The 12,862-nt window shown below is 44.4% G+C and overlaps 1 protein-coding gene across 4 annotated transcripts in view; it reads right to left on the bottom strand.

Moving 5' to 3' along the window:
• The window catches only part of SASH1 (SAM and SH3 domain containing 1), a 349,577-nt gene that overhangs the window by 72,986 nt on the left and 263,729 nt on the right, over window positions 1–12,862 (bottom strand). For all 4 annotated transcript variants that reach the window (XM_055433599.2, XM_055433600.2, XM_055433597.2 and 1 more), the window contains 3 exons: window positions 5,152–5,192; window positions 2,528–2,614; window positions 18–130 (listed from right to left, as the gene is read on the bottom strand). In XM_055433599.2, coding sequence (XP_055289574.2) covers window positions 18–130; window positions 2,528–2,614; window positions 5,152–5,192 — 241 coding nt within the window. The remainder of the gene's footprint in view (window positions 1–17; window positions 131–2,527; window positions 2,615–5,151; window positions 5,193–12,862) is intronic.

The raw sequence follows: 12,862 nt of genomic DNA, 5'->3' as shown, positions 1-12,862 counted from the left end.
AACATCCACACTCTTACCCGAGCAAGCGCTTCTTCGATGGTGATCATTTTCTCCTTGACCATCATCATCAACTGAATTCGCTCCTCATCACTCATTGTTATCTCGCTTGCAACGTAACCCACATCTTCTCCTAGAGATCGAAGAAGAAAAACAATGAGAAAGAGAAAGATAACAGAACGATAAAACAGGAGTTCAGTCTTGACTGTGTGTCATCTAGGACTAAAGGATGTGATTCAGGACCCTGTTCTTGATGGGGCCACAGGAGCAGGAGTGGGCTGCGTTTGGGGAAGCCAGTGAGCCCGTCTCATTGGAAAACAAGCTCCAAGAACATATGGATGTTACCATGGAAACAAATCCTTCAAAATGATCAGAGTTTCTGTGACAGAGGGTATAGTGGAAGAGTTTTGGAAGAAGACTAACAGGGAGTTTGGACTGACCGGTCAGGCAGAGACCCAGTTTAAAGATCCAGTTAGGGGGGACAAGCACGCCAGGGCTCCTTCAGCCAAGGGTTCTTCATGTCCTTCCATTTCAAACATTGACAAGAAGAAAATGTTTCTATGGAAGATGGGAAGAGAATCCTCTTTCAAGACAGAGAACTTGAAGGTCGCAGGGTCTGCACAGAACAAAGCTCACAGCCTGGTAAAAGCCTGTGAAGTGTGTTAGTCACTCAGTCGTGTCCAGCTCCTTGCATCCCTGTGGTCTGTAGCCCACCAAGCTCCTCTTTCCATGGAATTCTCCAGGCAAGAATACAGGAGTGGGTAAAAGCCTAGATTTTTATAAAACAGTTTGACTGGTGTTCCTCAGGGGACATGCACAAGTAAATATAATCACAGGCGTGAAATATTTTCGCTTCATTAGAAGGAAGGTACTATCTTGGTGGCTATCTGAAAGTGCCGGTGACATAAATATGTTTCCACCCTGTGAGGGGAACTCAACTTCCAGTTTGGAACTGAAGGCAGCCAGAACTGCAGAGGGAAAAAGAACTCCTCGATTATCATCCTTTGGCAGAGTTTTCCTGAAAAGCGAACATAGCCATCTGCTCTCAATACAAGAGTCACGCTGGCGTAGGTGCCTCTGATCGGCGCGTGGGGAGGTTATGTCAGGCGCAGACGCACTGTCACGTGTAGCTGGAGGTCTTACCCCTCACCTTTCTCCTCCACCACGTCTTTCCCACACACACATCACCACCATCAGTGTCGTTAGGATGCTGGGCTATGGACTAAACGAGTCTGGCTGCAGACTTGTGGGAATGCATCACGGTCAGGACCTACCTTGGAATTTATGTTCCCCTGTGTTGCCTTATCTCATTTCCATTTTGTAATCAATCAGTCCAGAAACACCGCTCAAGTTCCCTTCGCCACTCAGTCCCTTGTGTGAGAAGAGTGATGGTGTGTGCCAGGTGAGCGGGGAGAGAGCCTTGGTGGTGATTCATTTTACTATCTGCAACGCCTCCAGTGGTGGAGGGAGTTTCTTGGGTTTAAAAAGAAATGCATGTTGAGCCGATGAACTGTTGGCTTCCTCGCTCCATCTCTCTCCTTTTCTTTCTTTCTAAATAAGACTTTGTTAGAATCCGGGGTTTACTTTTGAATCTCAAGTGATGCTGGGTGTGTCCCAAAAAGGAGAAACTGGGAATGTTTAAGAATAACTCCTTTACAGCAAGACAACTTAAATAAGCCCACTGATGACTGCCAAGGAACCCAGGTGTGCCCCTGGCATACAGGCTGCCCGTGTTTCTCGTTTCCGTGTATATGAATAACTGTGTATTCTGCACAGGGTAGGACACTGAGATTTCGTGAAAGAAAAGAAGTCGTGCCAGCGGTGAGCAACTAAAATTGTTCATCTAATGACAACCTTATCCAGCCAGACTGGAATCTGGAAGTAGCTTTGTTTCCCCTCCCTGTCTGAATGCTGGAGAAACATAAATTATATAACCGGGCCTCAAAGGGATGACATATTTACTTACTATATAAACAACAACAAAAGACACGGCCAAGAGGAGGGCAGGACTCCCTTCACAAAGCAGCCTGGGCAAATTCCCATGATGTCAGCCCATTAGACAGTTTCCAGGGGCAACAGCCCCATAACTGTCCCTGCCACAGAAAAGTATCAGAGTTCAGAAGACTGCAAAGGCCCCAAGTGGCAGGGCAGGGGGGAGGGTCCAAAACTAACAAATGCTAAGACTTTCTAGACCCTTTTAGGGCTGATCTTGGCCAGGAAAGATCTCCCTGAGGTTGATGTGATTGAGAAAAGGAAAGATTTGGTCTCTGCTGTCAGATCCATGAAAAGAAAGGGCTGTGAACTCTTTCCGTTTTGTTTTCTTTGATTTTTAAAAAAAAAGAAAAGAAAAAAAGAAAACCCACTGGGATGAAGTCTTAAAGTAATGATAGGAATGTCAGAAAAGCTGAACAGTTTATGGGCACACGCAATGACTTATTCTAACTTACAGCATCCGTTTAGATTAGCAGCCCTAACGTCTTAACATTTTAGAGCTGAAAGGACCTACTGTCCGCCAGCTGTGTTACAGTACCTTTTGAAGTCTGTCTCATTATTCCTTTCTGATTCTTTCGGAAGTTCTGCCAGAAATACTTATTTTTCTTCTTCCAATCTCCCTTTCCTTTAAAAAAAAAGGGGAAAAAAAAGGCACAAGCAGTAAATTCATTAATAACCAAAGTAACCTCTTCCTTACAATTCAAAGCTTGTCAGAATACTTTGATTTCACAAAAAAGACAGTTTTTCTCTTTCAGTTTTGTGAAAAGACTTAGAAATGCCTATAAAGTTGTTTAAAAGAAATGCAAATTTCCTAAGAGCAAGAAATGGTACAATGGAGTTAAGATGAGAAATAAAGAAACATCAAAAAAAAAAAAAGCAGGCAAAACATGCATACTTATACTCACTTTGATGTCTGTTTAACTACTGTGTCTAATTCTGCCTTGCCTTGTGGTATAGTCTTCCCCCTTTGGTCTCAGCCACAATGATTTCAACTGAACCACAAATAGGATGCTTTAGAAAGTTAACTTTGTTTTGTTGTTATTTCTGTTGTTGATCTACCCTTGATTTATTGCTGTTATCCCAGCTTTGTGAAGAGAACAGAACGGTTGTTATGTGCTGGGCACACTGGTGAGTAGGGCTGGTTTCACAGGTCTGTGGGGCTGACCCACCCTTTTCCTCTATGGTGTGGAACTGGTGTGGGTCCAGTTATGACAAAGGCGGGGTGTGAGTCCCACCTCTCTGATACTCAGGTTACCTGGTGACCTACCTACAGCTCACCCAGGGCACCGCAATGAGAAAAGCAAACTGCCACCCTGCTGTGACATCTCCCAACTCAACACGACCCCCCCACATCCCCACCTTTCCCAGATGGCTCTGGGTGACTTTGATGTGAAATACAAATTCACTGTTATGGCTAGACATTTTTCCTATCTGGTCGGCCTGTGATCCTCAGGAACACGTCATACCTTTTAAAAAAGCGAGAGGGGTCAAGTGAGGAAAAGGAAAGAACAGGGTGGCCCTTTAATCTTTAAAAATCAAATGAAGTGGCGGCAGCCCTATCTGTTCTCAGGGACGGGGCACACCAGAAGCTGCGGCTTCACCACCCGTTTGGGGTCCGGCTGCTCCAAGGCCACTGAAAACAGGGCCCCTTGGAGTGATGCGCTGTTGGCTTCCATGATCTAGACTGGTGGTGCCAGGCAGTGCAGCACGAAACAGACCCATGGAAACCCCATGCCTAGGGCTCCCATGCTAAGGGCATCATTTGTCAAAGCAGGATGCCCTCACTACGTTCTGACAACCCCCAGGACTACTGGAGGAAAACCAGAGCCCGCTGGCCTGAGACTGCCTCTGTTCTCAGCATCTGCAAGGCACCTGCTGCCTCTGGGCTAAACACGACAGCAAGTATCAGCCATGCAGGATTACTAATACTTCTCTCTCAGGCAATCTTGGAATAGGATTTTTTTCTTGTAAGCTATGCTTCCCTGGTGGCTCAGCTGGTAAAGAATTCGCCTGCAGTGTGGGAGACTTGGGTTCAATCCCTGGGTTGGGAAGATCCCCCAAAGAAGGGAACAGCTACCCACTCCAGTATTCTGGTCTGGAGAAGTCCATGGGGTCGTAAAGAGTCGGACACAGCTGAGTGATTTTCACTTTGATGCAAACTATACTCTCCCCTCCTCCCATTTTAATATTTTTGAAATGGAGGCGCAGCTTTAAAAAAAAAACTGACAAGACCTAACAATCTCCAGCACTGACCATATCCACTTTGTATCTAATGCATATCTCACTTAATGCTCACTAACGATGAACATGTGATGTATTCTTGTTTCCATCTGGTGGATGAGAAAAACGAGGCTTAGAGAGACAAGCGACTTGCCCAAGCTCATAACTAGGCAGCTGGTAGAGTCATGATTCAAATCCAAATCAAGGCCTGACTTCAGCACTTACGCTCCTAATTATGACTACTTTACCAGACTTTCTTGGACCCAAACAGAATAAAATGTGACAAAATCAGAAAAGTCGATTTTATAACCAAGGAAATAAACTACAGAGCACCTAAATTGTGCATAATCTTTCATTCAAAAGCTCCAAATTGAAGGATTTACTCTAAAGACTGGAGTAGGAAATGGCAACCCACTCCAGTATTCTTGCCTGGGAAATCCCATGGACAGAGGAGCCTGGTGGGCTACAGACCATGGGGTCGCAAAGAGTCAGACATGACTGAACAACTGAGCAGGCACCCTAAAGACACGATCATGGGTAGGCTCAAGGATTTTCAGTGGTAGCAGCACTTCTCTGTGATAGAGAAAAAACTGCAAACAACTTACATGCCCAGCAAAGAAGAGACTGGCTGTCTGAATTATGGCACATCCAACATGACAGATTACTATGTAGACTTTAGAATTTTACTGTAAAAAGTACTCAATCATGTAGGGACATGCTCAGGATATATTCAGTTGTAGAATATGATCCAAATTATGCTTTTTAAAACCCACACAAACACAGAAAATAAGGGGAAAGCTGTACATCAAAATCTTAACAATGTTTATTTCTGGATGGAAGGATTCTGTGTAGGTTCTGTATGTTCCATATTTATATGTTCTATAAAGCATTAAAAGGAAATAATTCATTAGCAATGGTTAAACCAAGAAAAGTGGTACTGACCTACAGAGCTGTCTTCCGAGTTTGACTTATGGAGAGGATTCCTACAAAAGAAAAACAACTGTGATTATCAAGGAACCTTACCTTCACGTGAGACCTGAAGACCCTCCTAACTAGTGAGACCCAGCATCAATCAGCTTAGCGGAGCCAGGGAAATTTCTACAGAATATTAACCAACAGCCTTTCCTAGCCATCTGCCGCCTTTCTAGAAACATGCTAATGTGTCATTTGTCAACACTAATTAAAGATTCACTCCAGGGTACGACCAATATTAAATGAAGGGAATGGACTTCACTGGGTGATCACTGAAGTGTCTTTCATTTCTGCGAATCATTATCTACACGTTATTTCCATTAAGAGGTTCTTTGGGGACTTCCTTGGTGGTCCAGTGGTTACGAATCCAATTGCAGTGCAGAGGACGTGGTTTCAGTCCCTGGTCAGGCAACTAAGACCCCACATGCGGCGGAGCAACTGGGCCCACACCTGTGCACCCCAACTACGGAGCCGCAACAAAGACCCCCGCATGCCACAACTGAGACCTCACGAGTCAAATAAATAAATACACAAACACTTTTTTAAAAAAGTCTTTCATATAAATGGGAAAGAGAAGGCCAATGAGAATACAGACCCAGCAGATGGGTAACTGGAGAAGGCAATGGCAAGCCACTCCAGTACTGTTGCCTAGAAAATCTCATGGTCGGAGGAGCCTGGTGGGCTGCAGTCCATGGGGCCTCGAAGAGTCGGACGCGACTAAGCGACTTCACTTTCACTTTTTACTTTCACACATTGGAGAAGGAAATGGCAACCCACTCCAGTGTTCTTGCCTGGAGAATCCCAGGGACGGGGGAGCCTGGTGGGCTTCCTTCTATGGGGTCACACAGAGTCGGACACGACTGAAGTGACTTAGCAGCAGCAGCAGCAGCAGATGGGTAACACTGAGAAGACAGGCCCAGTATATGAGTAAGGTGGTTATCTGGAGAAGAAATCAGGAGGGTGCAGAGGTCCAATGAGAGCAAGCCACAGGAGACTGGGAGCCCCAGACAGGGAGCAGCCAGGATGGAACTCCTCTGCTCGCTTGCTGCCATCTGGGAAGTGTGTTACACGTCTCACTAGATCTTCCAAAGTGCAAAGTGAAGCCAGAAATCTACACTTTTTTTTTTTTTTTACAAGAGCTTCACCTTTTAAAGTTACGGCAAATACCTCAGTGTTTCTAAAAATGTGTCCAAGTTCATTAATACATGTCTGGGCATCCGATTTGGCCCATCCCCTCCCCTCCCCAGGCTGCCTGAAATGTGAAGTCGGCCCCAGACCAGGTGATTATACCTTTCTCCAGAAAATATATAGACAGATGCCAACTTAAAGAAAGAAGGCAGGAGAACCAAAGAAAGTTCAAATTGTTTTTTTCAAAAGGGGAAGAGTCGAGGTGGAACAGCACCTTCCACCAGGTGGGTCCAGAGTGAGAGGTAAGCACAGAGTCCCTGAGTGTGCTGAGCAGGAAAGCCAGGAAGAAGGAACCTGCACCAGAACACAAGCAGGGGAGCTCAGAGGATGTACGCCTGAATCTCCAGTGCATGTATATCCACCCAGGGTGGAGCGCGGAGGCGGCATCCGGTGAAACACTCTTTCTGTGAGAAGGGCAGAGTTCCACGGAAACAATCAGGAAGAGAAGTATTGTGTTGGCCCAAAAGTTCACTCGAGTTATTCCGTAATGTCTTACAGAAGAACCTGAGTGAACTTTTTGCCCAATACAGTGACCAACTTATGTTGACCAGACAGGGGCTGGGGTCTTCCTCTCATGCAGAGCCACCTGTGATAAGTCATCTCTCTTTGGAATAACTGCATCGATGCTGGCTGACTGCTGACAGGGAGAATGGAATGAACGGAATGACCTTGAGAATGGAAGCACCTTCAGAGCCCAAGTCTGACAGAAAAGTGTTTCTGAGTAGCACAAAAGCTGGACTGACTCTTACTGCCCATGAGGGGACAGAGTTAAGAACGAAGAACAGAAAACAGGGGAAAGGACTCGACCACTGAAGAGCTAGACTTGTAGCCTAGTTTCTCGCCCCTACCACCATGCTGCCAACACAAAAAGACGTAAGGAAAATCTACCTTGTCAACACATTTTGCCAGAGTTAGCTTCCAAAGTACACTCTCTTCCTTTCGATCCACACAATAAATGGAAATACCTAAACAAATATTTACTTGAAAGGCTTCCATGAAACAATCATCTCACAGTTTCGTTCATTTGGTAAAATGACTCAGTGTTGATGCTATTGTGAGTAAGGTACATGGACAATCATGAAGAAGTGGGGCTCACAATGGAGGGAGGGTGACAAACGTGAACAAAATACACGCGAAGGAGGAGAAGCAACAGCTGAAGGACGAGGGCCCGTGGTGGTGGAAGTGAGAGGGACAGGAAGGAGGAGGAAGCAGAGGAGAAGCAGCAGCCAACATGCGAGGACAGTGCTCAGGGTCACAAAAGCAGAAGCAAGGCAAATGCCAGCAGACGGCAGAGTGAAGCACTGGCTAGGCAAGTGGGGATCACGGCAGGAAATCCTTCAAAAATAATATTGATGCTGAAGGTTTGAATTCTTAAACTTTGGTTTTTTTAAAAAAAATTTTTTTATTCTGTTGCATTTGTAGCTCAGTCTACCTTATGGCAACCGTCCCTGACCAAGCAGAACCATCACCAGGCTTTCTGTAGATGACCTCTGACGGCAAAGGAAGCGGCATATTGAGTTTTAGACTCGCTCTTAGGACTAGGAAAATCTTGACCTAATGGCTAAGTACTAAATATTTCAACTATCCCTAGCTCTTGATAAACTACTTAACTATGTAATAAACTAAAAATATGTATATGTCTTTCACTTTTTCTGAAAGGAATGGTTTCATGGGAAAATGGTCTAAAGAAATAGTAGTTCTTCCCAGTCCTTTGCTGATTAAGAATAACACGCTTCATTGAGTTCTAAGGAATTTTGCCCACTGTTTAATCCAAACCCAGTTTTGCAGGAAACCCTAGTCTCCAGAGGCACAAGGCTCCCTAACTGGTTAGAGGCCAGCAAAGAGCTGTACTGAGGCATTGTTAGCTTGACTGTCTTTCCAAAATATACTCAAGTCTCCCTACCTGGATATAGTGCATATAAAGTTGTCTCAAAAATTCAAAGGTTGATTTCTAATTTTTCAACCCATTTTTCCAAAATTCACATTACAGATAAGTTATGTTCTCACTATTACATAGTTATCACAAAATAAGTCAATATTTTCCTTTCTAAAATGCTGACTTATAACTTCATTATTTTTACCTACTTTCAAATATTTATCCTTGGATTTGCATTTTTGATTTATTTGTTACATAAGTGTGTCTCCTAAGCATCACTGCATTTCCCGCAGAATGCCAGCAGGTGACACTGTAGTTTCTATATTCAACTTGCTTATTGTGGCCAGCGGGGATTTTGTTTTCAAAATTTCACCAGTTACCAGTCTAGATACTGGCCAAAGATAGAAAGCCAGTGTTTCATAAGCACGAGGCTTCCCAACTCATCAATTTGCAAAGGGGCAAAATACCATCATGTGAAGTTTACTTTGGATGCAGAGAATCGTCCCTGCAAACAGAAGCTGGCAGAGCAGCAGAGATGTAAAAAAAAAAAAAAAATACCATTTCCTTTCTCCTCGAAACCGATTGGAACATTCAACCAGGACAAACAAAATTCAATGAAGCCACCAAATTCCAAATTCAGATGGCAGCATGTGGAAAGGGTTATTCAGTGATCTGCTGGTAGAAGAAATTAACGCTCAGAAGTCAGTTCCAAAGAGACCTCCTTGTAAGACACCCTTCCAGCCAAACACTGTAGATCTGAACATGGCAGCCTGTTTCCACCCATCACGCTCACTGTCAACAGAGTAAAAAAGATGGGGACTTCCACAAAGATGCTGATGACTCAGAAGCAATTCGACTGTACTTTGAAAATTAAAGCTTTTAATAATCATCGAATTTTGCATTTAAAGTCTCTGAACTCAGGATCTTTTCATCAATAACTGCTACTATTAGACCCCCAAACTGCTTAGAGGGTAAATACTTTCCCTCAAGACCCCAGCTACTCTAGTTCTCCCTGAAGCCCAAATTCACTGAAGAAAATTCATAAGGAATGCAAGAATTAGATTTTTTTTAAAAAATCAACTTAAGGAACAACATCTCTAGAATTGAGTCAATTCTTTTCGTCCCACACTCCAATCATTAGCAAATTCTTTGCTAAGTTGCTTTCTTCCTTTTTTTCACTCATTCATTTATTCAGTGTTTCTTTCATTAATAAATATTTATTAAGCTCTCGTTCTGCGTCTAGCACTCTGCGGTACTGAGATCATAGCCGTAAACAAACAGTGGGTAAGATCCCTGTTCTCTTGGAGCGAGGATGGGGGAATGATCAAGAAGTGGGGAGAGTTCTAGAAAGGATGGACAGAGAAGGCCTCTCTGAAGGGCTGACAGATGAGCACACCCCTAGATGATAAGCTGGCATGACGCTGGCTCCCTCCAATGGGGAAGCCTGAGCAGGGAGGAAGTGAGAAGTCTCCTTTGGCCATGTTCAGTTTTAGATGCTTATTGAACATCACTGCAAAGGTATTAGGGAGATAGTTGGATATGTGAGTCTGAGTTCAGGGGACTCACTGAGGACCAGAGATAAGCATTTAGAAGTCACCTGCATATTTAAAGCCAGGAGACCAACCAAACACAGTGAAGAGATGCTGAGACAGAGCTCAGAAGCAATCCAATTTTTAGGGGTCAGGAAAAGAAGGGCAAGTGGGAAGTGGGACTTCAGGGCGGGGGTCAGTGAAAAGGAAAGCCAGGAAAGTACACTTTCACCTTTTCTGGATAGAAAAATAATGCTAAAATCGACTTAACACAGCTTATACTGCTGCCTCAAATGGCGTACAGGATAAATTCTACGTTGCTCTATTTTTCCACTGAATCTATTGCTTCGCAGCAGAGAAGACCAGAGAGAAAGAGGAAACTAACAAAGGTCAAAATGAAATTCTTTATATTTGTTTACAGAATTCCACCTTGCCTAAGGACACACAGCTGGTCAGAGACGTAACTGGGTTTTGAAGCTGTGCGTCCGAGTCCAAAGCCTCATCCACTGCACTGAACATATTGCCTCTTATTTACATAAAGGAAATTCACATCACCTAATACACTGGCTTGCTTCTTGGGTAAATTCCTGGAAGACCTTCAGAAGGATTTATGAGGAGAGAGCATGCTTTCAACCCCAAATGTGAACATGGCTTATGGGTTTATTAGAACGAAGTATTTCAAAAACACTTATTCAATTGTGTTACTACCACATGGTCCTCTTGTCTGCTTCTGGAAGAAAACGAGGCCACATCATTGAGCTCAAATCCAGTTTTCTTCTGTCCATTTATATATAAATAGCCCAAGGTACCTCCAGGCAGGAGACAGCTCGATCTCACTGTTACATACTTGCGCTGGCACACTGGAAAGGTAAAGCAAACGCCCGTGCATAAAGGAATTCCTAAAATAGACTGCAGGTCTGTGTTTTGATGCACTGCCCAGAAACTTCATTATAACCAAACAAAAAGGAAAGAAAAGCTGTTCTATCATCATTCCTAAGAAAGGACCAAAAAAAAAAAAAAAGAAAGGACCATGTGTTATATGTTACTGGAAAACCTATACGTAGAAGACTTTCAGTTCAGCTCACTCGCTCAGTCGTGTCCGACTCTTTGTGACCCCATGAATCACAGCACACCAGGCCTCCCTGTCCATCACCAACTCCCGGAGTTCACTCAAACTCATGTCCATCGAGTTGGTGATGCCATCCAGCCATCTCATTCTCTGTCGTCCCCTTCTCCTCCCGCCCCCAATCCTTCCCAGCATCAGAGTCTTTTCCAGTGAGTCAACTCGTCGCATGAGGTGGCCAAAGTGTTGCAGTTTCAGCTTTAGCATCAGGACCATGTGTTATATGTTACTGGAAAACGTAAACGTAAGAGACTTTAAAGGTTCCTTTATCTTGAGTCTCCGGAAACACACTTTCCCATTAGTTTATTTCCTGCTGGATTTTGAATCAGGGCTTCTGCTGTGTCTGGGTCCTTGCCTGTTTCATCCCTTAGCCTGCCAAGACAGTCCCCAAGCCAGGAGCAATTTTCCTCAAGACCCAGAAAAAGAACTGAGGCATCTGTGCTATTGAGCTGCACGTGCGCAGGAGAGGGTGAAGACGGAACACGGGGTGAGGGCCTTTTTAGCGGTTACTATTTACTTTTGCTTTATTTTCTCTCTCTCTCTTTTTTTTTGGCCATGTGATGCAGCTTGCAAGATCTTAGTTTCCCTGGCATTCGAACCTGGGCCACAGTAGTGAAAGCATCGAGCAAGTCCTAACCACTGGACTGCCATGGAATTCCCTTCTTTTGCTTTATATTTGCTCACTTAAACATAACAAACGTGGGACTTCTCTAGTGGCCAGGTAACTATGACTCTGCACGCCCAAGGCAGAGGGCCCAGGTTTAATCCTTGGTCAGGGAACAGGCACAGCTAAATAAATAAATGTAACAAATTACTCATATTCATATTTTGTATATTTAGTGACAAATCACTGTGCATAAAATTCTTTAGTTTGATATTTCAGGTATCAAAGATACTTTTTCACATAGGAACATTCCTCCTCTATTTAACAGAAATAAAATGAAACAAAATTCAGCTCCTACTATCCAGTGTCAGCCATGAAAATTTAAGGGTCACCCCTTTTCCTAGACGTGGGGTGAGGACTAGGATGAGGCCTCAAACATGGAGGGTCCCCAGTGCTGGGTGCTCACTCTTGAGGTTGGGCACAAATGCAGGGAGCAAGTACCTCCTTAAATTCCGTACCCTCTGTGATCTCTTTTCCCTCAGTGGGGCCCTTCCCAGCCAATCACTGCCGTATTTCATACACATGATGGAAATTAGCATGCAAACCCACAGGATGGGAAGGAAGGTAACTCTGCAGCCAAGCGGCTGGCATCCTGTTAGAACTCCCTAAAGATTCAGGATCAGTGACAACGCCGGTGACATGTCATCCTGGTGAACACTCTCCATACGGGCTTCTCTTTCATGTCACAGTCTATTCCTGGCCTGTACTTTCTGGCTTTTTTCCTGAAAGGTCACCTTCCTAAGTGATCAAGGCAGGCGTATGGAGAACCAAGTCCAAGGCCGTGGCCGACACCGCACAGGCTCGGAGCTCACAGGCTCGGAAGTCAGGGATGCCCGTGACAGCGCTGCCACAAACCTAGGTCGGGTGTTCCTTCTTCCCACGAAGTAAAGCAGTGTGATGTAAAACTGTACCTACTTTAGTGGGTTGTTAGGGGAATTACAGGAGACAACGTATGTAAAGGGCTTAGGGTGGTGTCTGACCATTGGTGAGTTCTCAGTACATATGACTACCCCCTGGAGCCACCCCAATCAGATGGATTCACTTGGTCTTCGCAGACTATTACCCCTCATCATCCCACCGAGCCCAGCCACTGCTCAGCCCCTACTCTAGACTCCAGCAGTTTCTGAATCACCAAGGTTCCTCTTTTTTATTTTTCTTACACTGGTGCTGTTGTTCAGTGGCTCAGTCATGTCCACCTCTTTGTGACATCATGAACTGCAGCACACCAGGCCTCCCTGTCCTTCACAATCTTACATTAACTTCCCTTTCTTACATAATAACTTCCCTCTAATAATTTGAAT

This window comes from Moschus berezovskii, chromosome 10 (genome assembly GCF_049115385.1).
Source record: "Moschus berezovskii isolate FMDL1 chromosome 10, NW_MosBer_1.0, whole genome shotgun sequence".
NCBI lineage: Eukaryota > Metazoa > Chordata > Mammalia > Artiodactyla > Moschidae > Moschus > Moschus berezovskii.
This window is presented reverse-complemented; position numbering and strand designations above follow the sequence as displayed.